This window comes from Lepisma saccharinum, chromosome 1 (genome assembly GCF_977018435.1).
Source record: "Lepisma saccharinum chromosome 1, izLepSacc3.1, whole genome shotgun sequence".
In the NCBI taxonomy this organism is placed as follows: Eukaryota; Metazoa; Arthropoda; class Insecta; order Zygentoma; family Lepismatidae; genus Lepisma; species Lepisma saccharinum.
Window position 1 is genome coordinate 93,090,154 of NC_139229.1, and position 22,804 is coordinate 93,112,957.

Here is a 22,804-nt window from a genome sequence, read left to right on the forward strand (position 1 = left end):
AGCGTATATTGATACACTTGTAGGTTTAATTGCATCTTCTGCAAATATGCTGTATAAAGAAACAAACTGCCGGAGTACTAAGTGAGATGAGTGTAAAGTCAGAAGATAATTGCCGTTGTTAGGGAATATTGAAAGCACGTTGAATTTCCTACAACGTAAGAAAAGACCTTGTAACTTGTATTGTTCCTTGATTTGTACCATTACCTGACGTGTCTATCAAAAGGGATATAAATTACTATACATGACGTTTAAGGATTCCATAACAACGTCAATATTCTCTTGACTGTACGTACAGGGTCAACGAAGTTAGTAATAATGTGCGTTTTATACAGCGTATATTGATACACTTGTAGGTTGAATTGTATCTTCTGCAAATATACTGTATAAAGATACAAAATGCCGGAGTACTAAGTGAGGTGAGTGTACAATAGCATTATCAAATTACTCTGACCGTAATATATTTCAAAAGTACGTACAATACCTGAGATTGTCTTCTTTCGTCGTCCAGGTGCAAGGGTACACACTGCAGAGATGGTTGAAGAATCTCGGTCAAAGAGGGCGACCGAAGACGCCGATTTGGTTGTTCGCTTGGACTGGGAAGATCACCCTCTGACTCTGACGCTGAACAGAAACCATGTTTTGATACCTCCGCACTTAACCTTCGAAGTAATTGGAGATAACGGCACGGTGGTGAGCGAAACGAAAATTGAGGACAAGGGCTGCTTCTACCAAGGCGATATTTCCACTGGTGGATTTGCTGCTGTGGATGATTGTGAAGATGGAGGTATTGTAAGTATATTTATTGTACTCAATACATAATATATGGTTTAATACACATATCATTTAAGAGAAAGAATTAAGTTGCGAATTACTAGGTTAAATTCGAAGTACGTTTCATGACCCTCCCCACAATTATTAATAGACATTTGTAACATATATTTCAAATTAAAGTTTCCAATTGTAAACTCCATGAAGCCATTTAGGTCTCACTGCAGAACATGGGTTCCTTTTTTTCCTCTACATAGACGAACAAAATTTATATCCCCTGGAAGTACGTACATTCTGCTTCCATTTTCTGGTATTATTTTTCCGATTACTATTATATTTTTGAGCGTAAAAATGTTTTTCCTGCTACTAAAACAAGCAATGTATTTCTCGGCCCATTTCTCCATTCGTTCGCGTCCATATTGTTTACGCACAGTTTCTTTCATTATTTCAGACGAGGAATGCCTACAAGGTTAGGTTAGGCCTGTTAGGTTAGGTTCCAATAGCATAAATACAATGGAAAATGTTTTTCCTGCTACTAAAAGCAATGCATTTCTCCATTCGTTCGCGTCCAAATTGTTTACGCACAGTTTCTTTCATTATTTCAGACGAAGAATGCCTACAAGGTTAGGTTAGGCCTATTAGGTTAGGTTCCAATAGCATAAATACAATGACAAATTATTATTTAGGTTAAGAGAACTAAACCTAGCTACCTAACAACGTAGGCATCATTTTCTTTCAATAGATTTGTGCAGGAATGTGCGGCACCATGTCACTTTTTCCTTCGTTGCTACGATTTTAAGAGCGCCTCACCTGAACTCTTATTTCTCGTCTTTTTTTTTTTTTTTTTTTTTTTTTTTTTTTTTTTTTTGCGAAAATAGCACATTTCCACACCTTAAAATTTACTTTTCCAGATTACTAACTTCAAACCATTACCATAAAATTAGGAACCACGTTCCTTCTAAGCAGCCCTTATTCTGCAGTCTTACCGCAATTTATTACTTCCTGCTGTTATCAGTGCCAATCGCTGATATCACACGTGACCATTGCGACACTGACAGTATTTACCCAGTCAATGTTATAAGTTATTGCCTTTGGTTATAAAAGTGATATATTAATAAATTTACATCATTCCGTTATTCGATGAGAGTTTATGAATTCTATTCACTAATTACTATATCGTTTTCTCATAAAAGGGTTAAAAGAAAAGAAAATGGCTAATAGAATGTGTTACAAATACCATAAAAATCCATGTAGACCAATAGTGTGAATATCGATCGGGAAGGACGTGATTTTAATGCTTTTGTAGTTATTGTTAATAATAAGTGTACATCTTCCTTCAAAGGATAGTAGATTCCCATGCAAATACTATATTATACTATTATATATATTATACACAAACACACATACATGCATACATACAAATATTACACACCTGAATCCAGCAATCGACAGCACCCTACCAAAACAAAAAACCTAATTCGCACACGGTTCGTAGAGCAGCACATAGGTCCAGGTTGCATTTGACCCATCATGCTTTCTGTGTATAGCAAGCTTCTTATTCTGCCCGATGGTGACGCTACTGATAAGCTGCTTTTTTTAAATTCCTTTATTTGGAAGCATAATCCAAGTTTAAGATGTCTATGCGTTGAATGATAATGAAGTTATGAAAAACATACATACACGCTCTATTTAAAAAAAAAAAAGAAACTACTACCCCACAAAAATCGCCTACCATTATGCCCTGTTTTACTCTTCCAGCGAGGTGTTCTGTCTACTCCCGAAGGCAACTTCCTCGTGCACCCAGCTCCTGCTCAACTCCGAAAGAGACGGGATATTTCTCAACTTCACATAATTACAGAGTACACGACCTCTATCGGAGAATGCCCAGTGTCGTGTAAGTAAACAGTGCACTGTTTGTAAAATCTGTTTGATAAATTTTCAACAACGTCTAATATGTTATACGTGTGTATCAAAATATTTGTACTAGGAGAGGATGAATATGGAATTTTTGCCAACACTTATAACTAGAGCCCGGATTTCCATGCACAAACAAACAGCAAAATATGAATGCAAATATGCACGTAAAATATCAAAAATATGCACTAAGATATGCATGAACAATATACAATTAATTTTGTTTTTCAAACATCTTACCTTAAAAAAAATATCAAAAATATGCACTAAGATATGCATGAACAATATACAATTATTTTTTTCCAAACATCTTACCTTAATGACCTCTGTTGCAATGAACTATGAACGTCTTCCTTAGGTTTTCTTCTGTAAACCCTCTGCGTTTATCAGTGAGAAACGTTTTGTAGATCGAAAGTTCCTTTCTACATCAGCAGAAGTCACTGGTGCATGTGAGAAAAAAACTTCCTCCTGTGTTAGATCCTCTTCCAAGTCCACATTTTCATCATTCAGTCATTTGCAATGTCACAGATTGTTCTGTACCCGGGATTTTTGTCTAATACTTGGGGAAGTTTATCTGACGCTATTTTGGCAACACCGTGAGTTTCACTAGACAAAGTTTGCGATACTTCGTCCAACAAGGACAGTGAATGCTGCAAAGGATTATTACGGGACTCTGTGCAATAATTGCAGGTATACTCGAGAAGTGGTTGTGTATGTACTTAATTTCGTTCTCAATGCCACTTCTAGAGAAACATTTCTGTGACACACAAAGAGCGGCTGCATCTTCTGGTTTTAGTGAGTCTATGACTGCCTTCACTTCATTGAAATTTTCTGCATAATACGACACAGCTTCTAGCCACGAGTCGCATCATGTTAATACCGGTTGCGTAGGTAACGGAACATTTTTCGCCACTTCGTGAGAGAGACGTACTCGCGAAGGAGCTTTCACAAATACTTTATTTACATTTGATACAAGTGCGTCTACTTCCGGGTATTGGTATCTGATTATTTCTGCTACGCGATGAAGACAGTGTGCAAGACAAGTCAGTTGGACTAATTTAGGATACAACACTTTCAAACCAGCTGCTGCTCTGACAATGTACGGGGCCGCGTCAGTAACACATTGTCATACTGGATGTGATCTGGCCACAACAAAGTTAACGAATCGTTAAAGAATTTGGCAATTGTGAAATGATTCACTTTCTCAAACACCTCGATATTCAGTAAGTAGGGTTTACCAGTCGCCTTCATTGCACCAACAACAGCATTGCAAACACAACGTCCTGCCGCGTCAATAGTCTCATCGATAGACACCCATATTTTCTCGTGCTTCAACGCTTCCCGAATTTCTCCCATGACCTCATTAAAACAAACAGACACATAGTTTTTACGTAGCGTTCATTCATCTGGCACCTTCTTTCCCGTATACTTTTCAAGGAGACCTCGTAGATGGGCATTGCTCAGTTTCCACAAAGGAATATTAGCCCTAACAAAGGCAGGACACAGATCTACATAGAATGTATCGCTTTCTGTGCATTCAGATGTTGAATTAGTGGACGCGATAGTAAGCAGTTGTTGTTTACTGCGCGATCTTCTCTGAAGGGCTTGCCTGTGTCTTGCTGTATTTACATGTTGAGTAACTTGAAATTTCTTCTCCGCTGAAACTTTTTTTTCGCACACCACACAGAACAAAACTGACCCAACTTCTGTAAATACACTACTTCCAAATTCTTGTACGTATTTACGCAATAATACAGCCTTACTTGATTTTTCAGGTGGAATGTTTAACAGAACACAATTTTACAGAACGTTCTTGAACTCCTTTGATACTGACAGCAGAAATCCTTTCCACATAGTTGCCAAGTCGCGAGAAAGGCTTCGCGCTAGTTGACAGTTGTAAAAGCATCAGAAGGCGCTAGATCGCTGTTGTTTAAAAAGCGGTACATAAAATCCCGAAAAAAACTTTAAAAATTATAGTGTATATTGTACATGGTATGTTCGCCATTCGGTTATCGCCGTGCAGTCGAAAGTGACTGTATACAACATAATTGTCATTTACATCTCACATTTTGTGGGAACTTTATTTGAAAACTCCAGACTGAACAGATAGGCACCCGAGCATTGACTCTTTATAGTAAGCAGATTACTATGCAATCGTAACTGAAATTCAGCACTGCTACCAGACGACGGGGGAATCGTGAAGTCAAAGATGTTTGCAGTACCGTCTTGTAACTCGATATTATGGGGAGGGAGTAGTTCAATGTAGAGTTAGATTGGTTTGTAAAATGAGCATTTTAAAATTACGTCCACGCATTTAAATATAAATAAAGTTCAGGAAAGTATAGTCTTAATCATTTCTTCTTTCCCACCCGATTCCAGGACATTTGTGCATCCCGAAGGAACTATTCGGAACACCGGGATAAATTATACCATTCCGGGATTGTCCCTAAAAATCCGGGACTTATACCACCCCTAGATATGATCTGGCTATCAAAATCCAATCTGCCACCACATGAAAGGCCACAAAATTTATTAAATTAAGTCTAACTTCTCTACATAAAATGAGCAGAAAATGCTTTTGAAAAAGCTATTCCCAGCTTCACTTTAAAAAAGAATAACAATATTAGAATTAATCTTTTCCTCCTTGCTACAAAATTGAAAATAACATCATTGGTGTTATTTTAATATTCGTATGTACAGTTAACAGTGCAGGGTCTTTTAGTCGAGAATTTGGAGGACGTTATTTCAACCTCTTTAATGTTGAGCACATCCTCTCGAATGTTGAAGATGAAACTAACAGTGTAGCCAAGATCACCAACAATTTGTACACATATCAATAAAAAAGCTTGTCACAGTTTTCTACTGCCTACAATGCAGACCCTTGGACGTGTATTTTAAATTACTACTTGCCACATATTTCATTCAGATTTGAAAATGTAAAAAATATCAACCAGGCCATCGAACATTTTGACACACTATTCCAATGAGGAATAGGCATTTCATATTGGAATAAGTTGTTGCAATTTTTCAATGTGTTGACTGTATTCAGAAAAACTTGGGTTCTTTTCTACTACAAAATAGTCCAAAAGTGGACATCAATAAAGTTTCTACTATTAGTGAGTACAATTTCACAAGTCACCCTATACTTGGTATTGATACTTTTCTGTCCATCTTGTGTCAAAGAACTTGAGAACGTTTCAGAATTTTCCTGGTTTTCTTTTGCACTGCATTTTTTAAAACCAAATTCCAGAAGATTGATTGATTTGCTTTATTTTACTTCGTCTTTTGTGCCACTTTTGGCTAATTTGCGAAGATCGGGATGAGTGACGAAATGATGAAATTGATGAATGGACACCCACAAACGCCCATGCCCAACCCAAGTTTCGAGCCCGGGACCCCAGGCGTCGTAGCGCGATGTGCTAACTACTCCTCCACGGGGGGCTTCTTCTTTGAGAAGACTCGAGGGGGAAAATTGTAACTGATTTGACAGTCTCAATATTGCAGAAATTCCACAGAAATGGCTAACAGCCAGGGTTAAAATATATGCTAAACAATGTACACTTCTCTGAAATTATCTATCTCACCCCTTACATCAGCAGCATCATATCCTTCACCAACATTTTTTTTCTAAACCCACACCCACTCAACCCAGAGAGAGTAGAAGTACTAATAGCTGAAGCTAACCCAGATGCAGTTACAATCTCCAATAGGGATAAATCGGGGGAAGAAGTTACCCATTCCGATCTAGACTTTGGGAAATGATTTATCAACTTTCGGGATTATCAAACAGTTGGAAAATTCTAAATTATCAAAAAATTAGAACCTGAGGAATACTTAATTCTTGAATGGTAGCAAACCATATCGAGAACTTATAATGAAATGGTAATATTTGCGCTATAAGTTCACAAACAGCTGCTTCGGGCAGAAATTACACGTAACCTTATAGAATTTGCAAAATGTCAGTAGTTTTCTGAGTATTTTCCAGAGAAATTCCGAAACTATCAGGAAATTGCAGACATTTGGTTTCCAATCCCATCTGGTGTGTGGAATTAATTTCTTTCCCATCCATATGCCTCATATACACCTCTAATTTAGAACAAAATAAGTCCGAAGAAATTTTTACAAGCAAGTCACTGCGCATAGCGGATAGGACAGGTAATCTGGTAATTTTACTGATCCAAAGGGGGGGTTGGGCCCGTTGAACCCCCCCTTTAAATACGCCCATGACTATAGGTATCATCGATATACAGTGTGCGAATTAACGGGGGATGCCGGGGATTTTCCCCCACAAAACATTTTATCCCCGGCAAAGGAAAATTATTTTTATCCCTCTCCAGGGAAATTGAGTTCAAAGCATGCAGTAACTGAAATAAACACACCTGAAAAATCATTCTTGTCCATTAATTGTCTAGTCATCAAAGATTTTCATGCGGAAAGTATGCAGCCTACTGGATTAAACGAGGACCAGGGACGTAGTTAGGGGGAGGGGCCAGAAGGGCTCTGGCCACCACCAGTTTCAACTGCGGCCCCCTCAAACAAAATTTCGATTGATGAAAAATTATACTCAATTAATACTACATAATTTTTTCCGGTAAATTTGTAGCAGAGCTGGTAACACTGTGCAGGGAACAATCTTGCTATTCTAAAGAAAATCTTCAGAAGTTATTGTAGGACACCAAAATTTCCACCCTTTCGTTGCTTACCGGTTTGTAACCAAAATCATATAAGCTGCCTGCCTTGGGGTTATTACTCTTGCCCCACGTTCCTAGAAATCATAAATTCGAACCTTTTGTTGCAAATGATTCTTCCCTTACAGATGGAATCAAAGTCTCCGTGGAACGTTCAACAGTAGTGGGTCGAGAGATACATGGAGTTCTCCAATAACTGATAATGTTCTGAGATTTAAAATTTCTCCCTGCTTCAACCCCAGAGCTTGTGTTCTTGCAGGTATCTCGTCTCGAGTTGCTGTGGGTGCTGCCAATGTGTATTCGTTCGTGTGAGTGAAGAGTTGTAAAGCGTTGTAGTGCGTTTCCATTTTTAATGAATAAATTCCTATTTCTTATGATAATTTTTACATAAGAACGTAGCAAAAATAATCATACTAACGCCATGATTTTGTCCGTTAATATAGCAAAATTAATTATACGTGTGTATATATATATATAAACGTTGTTGTTTAGTTTTCGTTTTTGATAATAGTTTCATAGGAACAAATTTCAGATTTGGGGTTTTCTAGGCATGTAAATACACGGTTTCTAATTTACGTCATAAATGTATTAAGCAAGATTTAATGACTTAGGTTGGAACGAATGTTTAAAGTTTAGTTTACTTACTGGTAAGTAACATATATACAGATTTCCACACCCAAAAACCTACTTCCCAAAATGAAATCACAATTACGCCACTGAGTGGGTCAACGGCGCCAGCATTACATTCGTAAACATAACATAAATGGCGGAATTTTCCACAAAATTACATCTATATAGTGCCGAATATAGAAAAATTAGATCGAAAAATTCAAGTCCCCAAATGACAACTTACTCACTTGAAACATGAATTAAGTGATTCATCACACATGAACAGACTATGGAAAGAAAGTAATAAGGATGTATCCCAGACAGTAATATCGTAGCATTCATCTGCCATCTACATTACCGTGAAATCTCATGAAGGGATCAGGTGAGTGGTCCTTTCCGTTACAGCGTTAGGAACTTAGTTACGTGACATTTTCGATAATAATTTATCGATTAATTTCTTCAATTTCAGCGTCAAACAACGCTCCTGGATTCGACCTTTCTGCGATCCACACAGAAACGGACAAGCTATTGGATGACATACTGGAGGAGGCGAGCGAAGATTTAGGCAACAAGGTGATCGAAATGGGGATTTTCATGGACGACATTCTGTACGGCAAACTGAAGAAGAGAAGCAACAACTCAGATCAAGCGGTTTCAAACCTCGTTCTCTCCATGATAAATGGGGTGAGTGGGAATTTGCTCATGTATGTATGTGTGTGTGTGGGAGGGGTGGCATATTTTATTTGCTATTGTTTGTGTTTGTCTACAGTGATGTTAAGGTAGTGGCTGCACTCACGTCTTTAGATAGTTTCAAAGTTCAAGTGTGCCGTCTACTTCGTTGATTTGGTGTCTGAAGCAATGTACAGTGTGGTTTATGGTCACGTGGTACGTGCTAACTGATCAAATGAACGTTGAAAGCAACAGACAAGCATTTGTTGAATCTTGTGAACTTGTAGACCGCTATTCTTGCGTAGAGCATCTAGTTGGTTGAACACAATCTTTCTTGCACCAGCCTGTCACTGAGATGCACCTTCAGTACAACTAGTGTCAAAAGGTGTATCGAACTAGACTGGGCTCATGCGAGCAAAAGCGGTACCGTAAACCTATGGATGAGCAGAAGGTAGAAATCTGTATAATAGCGTGGACCAATGAACATGTTTGTATGTTTCTTATTTCACTTCTCTTGTCTACCACTTTTGGTTAATCGCGATGAAGAATGTGAATTTATGATTATATGAAATTGATGAAGGGATACCGGCAAAGGAATACAAATGCCTAGACCTGGAATCAACCTGGAACCCTAGTTGGCCAAATCCTGAGTCGGATCAGGTTTAAATGTAGACATTATACATAATTGTCTCTTTCTTCTGTCGTCCATTCACATCACGTTTTTACTTCCTTCTATATCTCCGTTTCTGTCCTTTCCTCTCCTCTTTATTCCTATTTTTCTCCTACATTTTCTCAGCTTTGTGTCTCTATCTATCTATTATGTCTCTTTTCCTCGATCTCTACCTCTATTTGCCAGTTTTTCTCTGCTTGTGTTTACCCTTCCCCCTCACTATATCTTCCTATCTTTCCTCTATCTTTTTCTATTTATTTCCATATCGTCTCCTTTTCTACAATTCTTTACCTGCTTGCGTGTACCTTACTTTTTCATATCCCTGCATAAACGGCCCTGTGGCTCTCACAGCCTCTCACCAGTGGAGGCAACCGTGCTGGTCACATCACTATTCGCGATTAAAATTACCACCTGAGCGCTAGTGTCGCTTCCAATATGGCCGCTCTATGGAGGATAAATCTTTGTTTACATTCAGTAGTACTACTTAATAGCCGCGTGTTGTCATGGTTGGTATGGAAGAAACGTTAAAATTTCGCGATATTTTTAAATATTGCGAATGCGATGTCGATTCCAGGAACTATGGGTTTTTTTCCTCAGTAAACAAAAAATAATCGATCAGGCAATTCGATTATAGATGGCGGGGGAAAAACTTCCGGTTTGGGCAATTTTCCAATGTATACAAGTGGAATACAGATCGTAACCGAGCTTATTTTCTTATAAAAGATCGGAAACAAAATGGATCACTTGAAATTTTTGAGTGACATAGAGAAACAAAGGTACCTAGGAAAGATTGGCAATTTCCCTGATCCTTTGGATGAAGATTTACGGAAAAATAGTAGTCTTTTCCAAGACAATGTTGATCTTCTACCAACAGTTTCGTGTTAAGACTTCTGCGGGTTCAAATAAAACTTACATAAATTATAAACATTGAAATACTTCAATTTTACAACAGTAAAATGTATAATTTTCGACATTGTCTAATCAAACACAGCCCCTTTAATTTTAGATTAATTTTATCATACGGCTTAGAGAGAGCGTCATCAGAAATTTTTGTAAGGGTAAAGGCCAGTAATAAAAGTAGAATAGTAGAAATAATAATAATAATTACAACTGTTATAAATGTTATACAATAAATAATTACTAAACTAATGAAATAAACAAATTTTATCCGAAATTTATTATATATTTATTAATGCTATTCGAGTGCATATCCAGCACAACAGTTACAATACTGAAATGCACAGTTATTATATTTTATTATTAACTTTTGAAAGTGTCGTTCAAGAAAATACTTTATTTTACTAATAAAGTTTACATTGATTACATTAAATTATAAGATTATAATTTTTTGAATTCTGGATGATTATGAACAGTTTCAATTTTTAAATATAGTCAACAAATGTGCGTTAGACGATTATGATTTTCGAAACACGTAAAACATTTTCATTTGAATTACTCCGGTGATGTAGTGTCGACTATAGAGCCTATTCCCTTGTGTTTGTGTCCAATCATTTCGCTTTACTGCCTGTACACTCAGTACCCATATGGACAAAACACAGACGCCAGAGCTTCGTTAGTCTGCAAAATGCAGTCCAGGGTGTACTACGTGGAAGTGAGGTTGACAATTAGGTGTCCCACGTGGAAGGATCACCCCTCTTACACCCCCTTTTTTGTCCCTTATCGATTCATTGTATCGGTGGCAAGGGTTGGTTGTAAGAACGGCCCATGAGTCCGAAACTCGCATGTTTAAATAAAGACCCATTCTATTCTATTCCATGCACAAAGGATAGTTTTACCTTTACTTATAGCATTAATGACTGGGCCTCCTTACTTGCAGGTTCAGACTCTGTACAAGATACCATCAATGTCCCAAGCGCTAGATTTGGCCGTCGTGAAGCTGCAGGCCTTCAAGACCGCCAACTCCGGAGGCCCCAACAAGAGGCAGGGGGAGATCGAGAACTACCTCAAGTCCTTCTGCACCTGGCAGAAGTCCAAGAACACTGGCACCGACAGCGGCAACCCTCAGCACTGGGACCACGGCATTATGCTTTCCGGGATGGACTTGTATGACAAGAAGAAGAGCAATAATGATGTAATAGGTATTTGTAATGTGTTGTGCAGCAAGACATTTTGTTTTGGTTCCAGCACATTCTTTTTTACTAATTAGTTGCTGATTAAACATTAGTATTTCATTTTTGCCTTAAAACTTCCCATAACCTACATATTTATACTGTCTGTGATAAAGTGACGGCAGCATTTCATTCAGTTTTTTATAGGTTCAGAAACGTATTTACCTGTGACAATAGGGAAGAGCGGGGATGGTTGTAACACTTTTTGTTGCCGATGTAGGATGGCAGTATATAAACGAAATTTTACACACAAGAAACTATATAGAAATTTTCAGCGAAAAATGCAGGCTCGACCAGGACACCGTGCCATTGCTCTAACCACTTTTTTTTCTTTTAAAGGAATACCCCTATTCGGTGGTATCCCCCTTCATTCACACTTTTACTCAACATTCGTACATATAAGTTTTTCTCTATATTCTCGGTTTTCTCTTTTACGGACGACACAAACATCCAAGTCCTAGCCGGGATTCGAACCCGGGACCCCTGGCTGTAACCACTGAGCTACTGAGCCGGCATGGCCTCGCCTGATGCTGTAGCTGTTTACCTGCCTGGAATCGTCTCTGCTAGTGCTACCGCAACGGGATCTATTGCCTTTGAAACACAGTCGACTTCGACGTTGCCTTGTTCCTCCCAGCATAGAGATAGCTCAGTGGTAGCGCAATGGCACGGTATGCAAGAGACCCGGGTTCGAGTCCTGGTCGAGCCTGCATTTTTCGCTGAAAATTTCTACGTAATTTAGTGCATCTCCTGTGTGTGCCTAATCTTCAATAAGAAACTATATACGTATTTCCAGCTTAAAAGCATGCAATAACTGCAAACGAACTATAAGCCGCTTGGTGAGAAATTAAAGAATAAAAGTAACCTTGCAATTGTTACCACCTGCCCCACCAAGGGGGTTGGCAGTAACATTCTCTTTCACAGATGAACACACAGAAATATCTGAATATGTATGACAAAACAAAAAGCATGTAATCTTTCAGTTATGTCTGTGATTTACATCAAAGTACTGAAACGACAGAAAAGTGACATATTAGAGAAACGTGTCAGAATACAATACCTAACATAAAAATTCACAGTAACTAATAAAATAGTGTAAAAATGTCCTAAAATTGCCTTGATTTAACCAATTACTTCACAATTTTATACGTATATTCAACCTTTTTAAAATAAAGATGCAACACCATCAAATGCCTTACCCTACTGATCACCTACGGATGATGCGGTTTAAATAGGAAGATAAATACCATTCAGTTATTCTTGACATTGCACCTGGTATCAGTCATGTTAACTGTGGAGACAGATTAATTTCTGAAGATGAACCCTCAAACTGCAATGTACGGGAGTCCCTGTCAAGTAAATCCACCACGATGGAAGAAAACGCTGAGATGTAAAAACATCACTGACAGCTTTGTTATGTAGTCAGTGGTATGCCTATCATTTTCCAGGAGGAGATATCTTTATATTTAGTATATTTTGCCAACTTTACAAGCATGTTCTTCTTTACGAATCCTTGGCCTAAGGGAATTTTACAACCCCAACTCCCCCGCCCTCCGGGTACGTGACTACATGTAGTCATGTAATTTTAATAGCTGGGCTTCCCCGACGGCGCAGTGGTAGCGTCGTCGCCTTGGAATGAAGAGGTCCCGGGTTCGATACCCGGTGGAGGCACACAGTGGTTCGGATTCCACTTTAAACTGTAGGTCCAGTCCCGATTAGCCTTGCTGTGCATAAAGTGGACATAAAACACTAAATCAATCAATTTTAATAGCTTTTTGCATAGAACGAATACCATTAATTGCTAACTTGATTTTTTCCAGGTGTCGCATGGGTTGCAGGAATGTGCCAGCCTCAATATAGTTGCACCATAAACGAGGGGACCAATTTCGAAAGTGTCTTCGTCATTGCTCACGAGATGGGGCACAAGTAAGTACATTTGTATCCAGCGTCAGTCATTGCAGTGTTGGCCGGAGAGTGGTGGAGATCACATCACCACCACAAATGGTCGAGATTGTGAATGTGTGGACCCCTGCCGCCATGTCCCTCCATACTGCTTGTGTTCGTTGCAATGTCCAGGTGGCAACTTAACTTCTTAATAGCAAGACTTACTTATGATAGGTTACACGGTAGAGTAACATACCAAAATTATTAAATTTTGCTCTTTAACAGCTGTATAACGATAAAATCTTGCTAATTATCAGGTAAATCAATTAATCATCGTAATAAGCAATAATATGCATTGGATGGTGGCTGTACACCGAGAGTTGGACGGCGGAGCGCGGAGGACTAGCCTGTTTCCCGAGAGAAGAGGCCGAGCCTCGGGTAAAGAAATATAAAAATACAACTTTATTACCAATGGTCAGATTCAACTGAAATTAAAGACAGCCCAGCAGCAGATTATAATCGACGAAATCCCAAAAGCAGAATTTGATAGGAGATAAATTAAGCCAGATATTAAAGATTAAGCAACGAGACTGGATAACAATAGCTACAGACTCCCTGGCACTGTCTTCGGAACGAACGTGCAGGTTACAATAGGCCCGGTCTTAGGGTAACCTCTCTTCGAGGTGCTTTTGGAGAAGGGTCAAAGAACTCCAAATATACGGGCGAAGATAGCAGGACAAGAGCCTACGACTTGAGGACAATTTAGCAACGCTTGGACAGAGAGGGTACCGTAACGAACCTTTTGAATCGCAAATAAATAGACGAGCGGAGAAGCGGAAGACACAGTTTTACTCAGATTTTCTTCGACGTGTTATCGTGCACAATCTTTCGCGAACCACCCGCGTAAAGTATCCGCTTTGTGTGTCGCACCGTTCCGTGTTGTGTTTATTTCGCACGTGGCTGTTTAATATCAAGATGGAGTAGAGACACAGAAAGGCCCCGCTGGGGGGGCGTCTGACCTAGTTGCCAATCCTTGAAGATGTGGAGATCCAATCTTATCGCCAGGAAACCATCTATTGACCAAGCCGCAAACATCCACGACTCCACCACGAGGACTTCAGTCTGAGCCGACAAAGGTAAGCCGGAATGGACGTGAAAATGGATAAGCTTCGTTCGCCCCGTCGTGACATCCAATGAACTCGCTAATTACGTAAACATTACCAAGACATTGCTTATTACGGTGATCAAATTGTATCAACTATAATTTTAACTAGTAAAACCGTACAGCGTTCAATTATCCATTTATCCAAAGTATCTAACATTCAGACTGTACGACGCTATAAATTGTCAATATAATTATATAACAGTGATCCTAGTTAACCGCAAACGTAACAATATAAAGATTAACATTCAATTACAACAACATAAAAGGAGTAGTGTTTTGTCGTACAGGTTAAGCTCCTACTGGAACATGGTGTTCCCGGAAAGCAAAAGTAAATGTCAAATTAAGAACAGTTTTAATTAATGTAGCTAACTTCAAACATACCGCCGAACTATTTTTGTACTAATTACTCATGTCTATTGGATTGCCCAGATTTGAATGCGTGAGTGAATGTGAGAATGAAAGGGGCAATGATGTAATGTTTATGCATGTGCTCTTTTATAGAAATTACAGTATATATAGAACTAACCCTGTGGTGTGATTTGTTCTACCCTATGTAATCTCTTGGGCTCCAACTGATGGCATTTACCCTGGGACAAAAGGTAAATAGGTTATAAATGATTGCCTTTTGTTTATTTGTTTAATTGTTTTTGTGGGTTTGACATTACCATTGTAATGTAGAACCAGAACGACGTCAGGCACGAGAAATAAGAAGATGTTGCGTTACAGCTGGTTTGATATTTCTGTTATCTAGCGTCACTTTTCAGTCACTTTTGTGTAATCGCGACGATGAGAATGAGTGATGATATGAAATTGATGAAGGAACAGTCACAAAGAACACGCATGTCCAGACCGAAATTCCTGGAAAAGTCAACGATCATGCCCGATTTGACAGTGACAGATAACCTTCTTTAGAAGAAACCTCGGCACAAGTATGGGACTGAAGAAGTATAATTCGTACGGAAATTCGAGCATTGACTGTAGATCTAAAAAGAAGTGATAAAAATACTGTAAAAATGATCGGGAAGCTGGAAAAGGTAACCATATGAATATCATCTATTTTTAAAATGCATATAAACAAAGAGAAGTTATAGTTGAAAACATGTTCGTGACTTTCACTTCACCCTGTATATCGGGGGTAAGGTCATATTCACGCATGTGGGTCAAGACGAGAACGCACACACATGTCCCAGGCACGCAAAGGTAAATGCATACACGCATGTGTTATTTACGTACGTTTCAACATAAATTTCCTTCAGACTCAGATTTTGTCTAACATTTTCTCTCCTCGTTTCAGTTTGGGGATGGACCACGATGGCTCCAACGGATGCTCCTCTAGCAAGTTCATAATGTCGCCAAGCTTGGGCCCTGGAAAGGTCACCTGGTCATCATGCAGCGTTAGAGAAATGAAGAATTTCATGAAAAAGTAAGGCCTAATCATTGTATGGAATTCCAATGTGCCTATTAGAATAGAGTTTACAACAAAATTGTGAAATTGTAAATCATCAAGAACATATAAAAGAGACAATGCTGAAAATATTGAATATTTTTCAAGAATTGAATTGTTGTTTTAAGTCCACTTTATGCACAGAACGGCTAATCGGGACTAGACCTACAGTTTAAAGTGGGATCCGAACCACTGTGCCATGTGACTCCACCGGGTATCGAACCCGGGACCCCTTAATTACAAGGCGACGACGTTGCCACTACGCCCTCGGGAGGTCCCAATATCATTCAAGAAAAAGGCAAGGAAGACTGATTTTTTTTTTACTTCTTTTTCTCTTTTCGTTACTATCGAATTAAAAGCCCAGCGTCTTGAGGGATCGATCAAACGATCTTGCCATCAAAGGGTTGGGGTTCGAGTCCTGGTCTCGGCATGGGCGTTCCCCTATGTTCCTCCACGAATTTCATGCAATCACTACTCATCCTCATCGTCGCGATTAGCCTAAAGGGAAAGAAAGGCAGCGTAAAATAAGAAAATACTATAGAATTAATATGGAGCGGCTCTGGGGTTCGCCCAGCCTCTACATGGATATCTGGGGCTATTCTAGAGAGATAAAACGGCCGGAGCTTGGTACTGATCACATCATCTCGACAAATAGCCGATGTTATGAATATGTGGAGGGTTACCTCCACTAGGGTTGCCAGACGTCCCGTATATACGGGATTGTCCCCTTTTTTAAAGAAATGTCCCGGTATCCCGGAAAATGTTCTCGGGAAACCCATTTGTCCCGTATTTAGCTAAAGAAATAATAAGCGAATGAGAATAAGTCATGTTCTGAATTTTATAGTAATGCATTGGAAAAAAATGTCCTTTTAAAGGACGCCAAGGGTTCACTTGTATATTATAAATTTTAAAAATTAGGGATTAACAATGCTTAAAACAGCAATTGATTTTGTAATGTTTAAAAATGTTATAAAAAATAAATTTAACTACTATATCCATGCCTATATAATCTGTATGTCCGGTTTTTTTGTTGTTTTTTTTAGAAATCTGGCAACCCTAACCTCCACACACCCCCACTTCACTGCATGTTGCAATGTGCCGGGAGTAACTTCATATCTTTTTTTTTTTTAATAGAGTTAAGGGGAACATCAAATTTAGTGTACAATAGCCAATAACTATTACTACGTGTACGTGTTACTTTAATGCTGTCAGTGGCGTACGTATGTCTCGGTGATATTTTCCGTTGCGTGCGGTGACACTGCGTACGTCACTGGCGTGCGGTGACATTTTCCGTTGGGGAAGCAGATCCCGAAAAATTAAGACAACCAAGAATGTACGTTATATTGAAAAAAATTAGCACTGTACCTGATACTGTTTCCATAACGTCTCTAAGGGAAAGATGAATGTCCTGGCGCAGTTGTTCATTTTTTCGAATTTCAGTTGGTCTGTTGTCGATCGCGGATGACTGAAAAATTTTCAAGATTTTCACACATTGCAATATTTACAAATCCACTTTGGCACCACGTAGTTCATAGTAAACAATGCCAACACAAGTTTTTGAAGCAAACAAATAGAAATTCACCCGCCTGAAAAAACGTTTCACCTCGCAAAGCGCTTGAGAAAAGTGTGAGCGCGGCCAGCGAGTTTTACCAACTCTATTTGGCATTGCCAGGGTGATACTACGCAGATGTTTTGTCAACACGCCGCGAGAGAGTGTTGATGGCCCCATATCGGAAAAGGACAAACCTCGGAGGCTTGCAGGTTGATATTATGTTGAGGCAACCCGGAAGAAATAGATGAGAAACCAAAAGTTAAAGAATTAATTTGTAACAGTTATGCTTTGTGCCACCACTGCTGGACTTGCTGTACCGGAGTGCACGCGCATGGTATGTCTAGTCCAAGACCTGGATCTTAATGACACGTGATCCTAGGCCAGTGGTTACGAAACGGGACCCCGTGGCTTGCTTAGGGAGAATTCACATCGAAGAGACACGCGGTCTGCGACACGAGACACGTGCCGCTTGGAAGCCAACACTCAGTAATCAATGCATGCAACCTTTCGAACCGAAGAGACACGGCAACATGCACGTGTCGCATGTCGCTTACGTGTCTCTCGGACTGTGCCGTTTTCTCAATACCGTGCAGTGTGTCGCTTCAGTTTGTTGTTCGTTGTGAATGCTTCAATGCAATGAGCTATTTAGATAGCCCAGCCGGGATCATATTTGAACCTCTAATTTGCCGATATAATAAAGTATCGATATGCACAATGTTTTAACAATGTTTTAAGATTTAAACACAACGTTCTTTTCGCTTTATCAAGTTTTTTGATGCAGTTATCGGCTGTACCTAGGTAATTTGCCTTCAACATCGTGTAAAGAGGCCGTGTTATGGCCATTTACGACGTGACTGCTTTAATTTGAAAAAGCCAGCATATGGAGGCACTTTAGTCCAAAATATATTAGTCAACATGGTAAAGTACTCTAGTGCATTGTTTCTCAACCGCCGGGCCGCGACCCGATACCGTGCCCTCGTATGAACTATACTGAGCTGCGAAAGGTTCTGCTGAAAGTGGTTGACAACTATCATATTTGAGTTTTGAGTTTTCGTTTTTTAAGTCCATTTTATGCACAAATAGACTAATCAGAACTGGATCTGCCCGGTGCCTCCACCGGTTATCGAACCCAGGATCACTTAATTACGAGGAGACGACATTACCCACTTTGTCTTCCATATTTTTATATTTGTCAACAATCCTACACACGTAATCAAACTATTATTACTCTTTATGATTATGATAGAATTTATTTATCAATATTTAATTTCATAGGTACATGTTAATTCATTCATGATATCTTAAATACTGTAAAGATTTACGAGGAAAATTCTTCGGCTAGGGGCATTGATTAAGAAAAGATACCGTGTCATGGTTTCACAAAGGTTAAGAACCATTTCTCTAGTGTTTAGGTATTCACATTATTCAGGCTGAAAAGTCTAGCGTATACAGTTTGAGGTCAGTGCATATTATTTCTCAGTTTTCTCGTGCACAACATGCCTCTCCCAAGTTTCAATAACTTGCACAAATTTTACAACGCAATTTACATGTAACAATGTCTCATGTTACGTTTTTCTTCGGGTGACTAATAAACTGATTAATGCAATTATATCGGTACCATCATGCAAACTGAGCAAAGAAACAAGTGTCGCTTCCCGCGTGTCGCGTGCATCTTCTCTCTTCGGTGTGAAACTCTCGTGCCGCGTGTCTCTTCGGTGTGAATTCTCCCTTACAGGGACGCCGCGAAATGTTCCACTATTTTCACTGAAATGACACTTACTTATTAGTCTACACGTGGTTTTAGAACTTTTTTTCACAAAATGTTTCTGAAATTAAATATATGTTTGTTTTTTAACTTAAGGCAAACAACCTAACCACAATAAATGAGTGTTGCAAGTGTTAGATAGGCCTACATTCTGACTTGGGCGCCCTGGGAAAACTTGAAACACCAAGGGCGCTGTGAAACGAAAAAGTTTGCGAACCCCTGTCCTAGGCTATGGGGGAAGAGAGAAGACTAGGTTCGCCTAAATCCTCTGTATAAGTGGTTAGACACATCCATTTTGCTCACACTTGACGTCTTCAAGGAAGCCACATTGCCATCCCAACGACAGGCAGGTTACAAACTTCTTAGAATTCAGGTTGCCAACTACTAAAAATTCAGGTTGCCAACTTCTAAGAGCTCAGGTTGCCAACTTCTAAGAGTTCAGGTTGCCAACTTCTAAGAATTCAGGTTGCCAACTTCTAAGAATTCAGGTTGCCAACTTCTAAGAACCAGGGGTCCCGGGTTCGAATCCTGGCCTGGGCATGGATATTTGTGAGTGTCCATTCATCAATTTCATCATATCATCACTCATCCCCATCTTCGCAAATTAGCCAAAAGTGGCACAAAAGGCGAAGTAAAATAAAGCAAATCAAATCACAAATCAGGTTGAACAGATTTCTCAGGCTATCGACCAGGTGAGAGAATCTGTTCATCATTCGTCGCCAGGAAAGCTTCAAGTGTTACTACAAATCAAGTTGCCAACTGCTAAGAATTCAGGTTGCCAACTTCATAATCGCCATTCTTTTCTTATTGAAATGAGTAAATTTATTCACAGTTCCTAATCTACTTTTATTCTGTGCTTTACTCTCTAGGCTTCAGGCTTCGCAGATAGGATAGCCTAGAATATACGCTCTTGAATACTATATAGTAGTTCAGTATGATTCTCTTTACTCTCCCTTTCTCAAGGGAGCTTCGTAGAATGGAACAATAAGCAAAGTCCAGATTATCAGTACGCTCTTGAACATCAATCATTTTATTATTAATAAAATAATAAACTAAACTTCTTTAATTTACAGGAGACAAACGTCTTGCCTCAACGACCAGCCGGCCAAGAGCGATGCTTTTGAGTACAAGGGCGATGGATCTCCGACCGGGAAATCGTTTTCGGCGAAGCAGCAATGCAAGATCAAATTCGGCACCAGTTTCTACCCTCTGGCTACCAACAAGAGGCCCTACGAGGTACCTATGACCGTTCGCTCTTCAATTCGTATTTTGTTCTTACATATTAACTTCCAACGTGCGTAAATAAACCGGAGACTCACCATCCCTCTACGAAGAATCGAACAGGAAGGGATGTGTTATCAAATTGTAGTTATTCCAAAGACAGATACTACGAAAATATGGAACTCTCAGAATATCAACTACAGAAATATCAAAATATCAAAAATTCCAAAATATAAAAATGTCAGAATGTGAAAATTTTGTACAATCAGGATATCAAAATACTATATTATATATTACACGTACATATACTAAGCTTTATGCCGCGAAAGCTCTTTCAAGGGCCAAAGCCTGCCCGTGATTAGCGTGCAGAGTTTCGACACCGTTATTTTCTTACTTTCTAGAGCGGAATTCTGAAATAGCAGTACACGAAAATTCTTTAAAAATCAAAATCCTGATTTTTATGTGCTTTTTGAATATATATTTTTGATAGTCAAGAAAATACTTAATATCAAAATACTACAACGTTAAAATATTAGAATATTAAATCTGAAATAACACAATTGTAAAATTCCAAAAATCAGATATCAAAAAATGTATATTGAAAACGTTTGAAAGTTAGAATATCTGAAATACTGAAAATCAAAGGAGATTATCACAATATTGAAAATGTTATATTAAATCAGTGCTTGAAGAGAACGGGGTATATTCCCAGATAGCAAATTTTTCGCAAAGCATCCCTCCCCAGCTGTCTTATTGTAACCATGTTAAACCATAGGAGCATCCCCGCCAGCTAACATTTTCTACTTCAAGCGCTGTATCAAATACTGAAATTTCAAATCGTGTTGGTAATTTTACTGAGAATGTAAGTAAAAAATCACTTCACTCAATTATTTTTTAAAAAATTCCATTTCTGTTTTGTAGAATATCTGCCGTGAGCTATGGTGTCGGAACAGCACGCATGGAATACGAGCTCATCCAGCCCTTGAGGGAACAAGGTGCGCCAACAATAAGGTAAGTAGCCAATTGCAAGTCGTTGTTCATGTTGAATTTAAACAAGATGTACAAAATGCGTGTACTTACACACAGTAGAGACGATTAGGTGCCAAACCTGGGGGATCAAGGGGTTCGATACATGGTGGAGGCACGTAGTGGTTCGGATTCCACTAAAAATTGTAGGTCCAGCCCTGATTAGCTTATATTTGCACAAAGTGGACTTAAAAACAAACTTGAACGTACAATCTGTAGAATTAAAATGTTCTGCAAACAGGAGCTTTCACTTATCGTCGAAGGAGTTCGCCCTGTTCGTCCCCTGACACAATTAATATTAACACATATGAGGTTAATAGGGATTCAGGGGTGTATTGCACGAAATCTTAATACGAGTGGAAATGCAAACCAAAGCATCATTATTCTCCGATTCTCTTTGGTCGATTTCGTTTATTTTACTTCACTTTTCTGCCACTTTTGGCTACTCACGAAGATGAGGATGAGTGATATGATGGAATTGAAGAATGTACACTCGTAAGGAATACACATGCCTAGATCGGGATTCGAACTCAGGCCCCAGTGCGTCGTGGCGCCTTGTGATAAGCACTCCGCCACGGGGTCGGGCGTTAGTTTTAATCTAAATGCTAGTTTATTCAATTCTTTTCCAGCGGTGCAGCAGCGGGAAATGTGTTGCTGAGGAAGCTTCAAAGGCCAAATATGTAGCTGCAACCACCGCTCCAACCTCTAAGGGAACTACGAGACGAGCATCAAGAAGGTCAGGTTCAAGGAGGAAGTTCCATAGGTATGTGTTCGATCTATTACGCATGAGCAAGAGTGTGTTTGATAAGATCATTTATGATCCGATAGAAGTGTCACTGTTCGCCACCATGGAAGACGTGCCTATCTCGAGTGGACAAGTCCAAATGCGAGAGGGGAAATGGGTAGAAACATGAACGAAACTATGCTGTGTTTATGACGGTATCGGATCTAGAAGTTACAGTTGGGACGGGCGATTTTCAGTCTGGTACTTCACCTCACAGACAATCAGTTCTAACCTACACTTGCACTGTTTTATGTATATATCACTGTAAACAGGAACCATGTCCTACATATTAGCATATTGTCTTGCAAAAATAGGGGCCCAGGGCTGGAATAGATGGTTATTATTGTATGCCGATATCATAACTTCTCCCATTGCCATGGTAAACTGAAAGATCTGATATGAGGAGTCAAGTGAACAAATAAAGAAAACAAAAACATATTCTTTCAAGATATCTCGAGTTCGATCCCGTTCGGAGGCATATTGCACAGCGGTTCGGACCTAAATTTAAACTGTAGGCCC

At 39.2% G+C, this 22,804-nt stretch overlaps 1 protein-coding gene across 1 annotated transcript in view; it reads left to right on the top strand.

The window, feature by feature from the left end:
• LOC145997992 (uncharacterized) overlaps nt 1–22,804 on the top strand; it is a 52,912-nt gene that overhangs the window by 22,452 nt on the left and 7,656 nt on the right. The window contains exons 3-11 of the mRNA XM_083134660.1: nt 509–789; nt 2,527–2,662; nt 8,449–8,663; nt 11,156–11,417; nt 13,265–13,370; nt 15,788–15,916; nt 20,328–20,490; nt 21,397–21,486; nt 22,131–22,264. Of these exons, the coding sequence (XP_082990786.1) occupies nt 509–789; nt 2,527–2,662; nt 8,449–8,663; nt 11,156–11,417; nt 13,265–13,370; nt 15,788–15,916; nt 20,328–20,490; nt 21,397–21,486; nt 22,131–22,264 (1,516 nt within the window). The remainder of the gene's footprint in view (nt 1–508; nt 790–2,526; nt 2,663–8,448; nt 8,664–11,155; nt 11,418–13,264; nt 13,371–15,787; nt 15,917–20,327; nt 20,491–21,396; nt 21,487–22,130; nt 22,265–22,804) is intronic.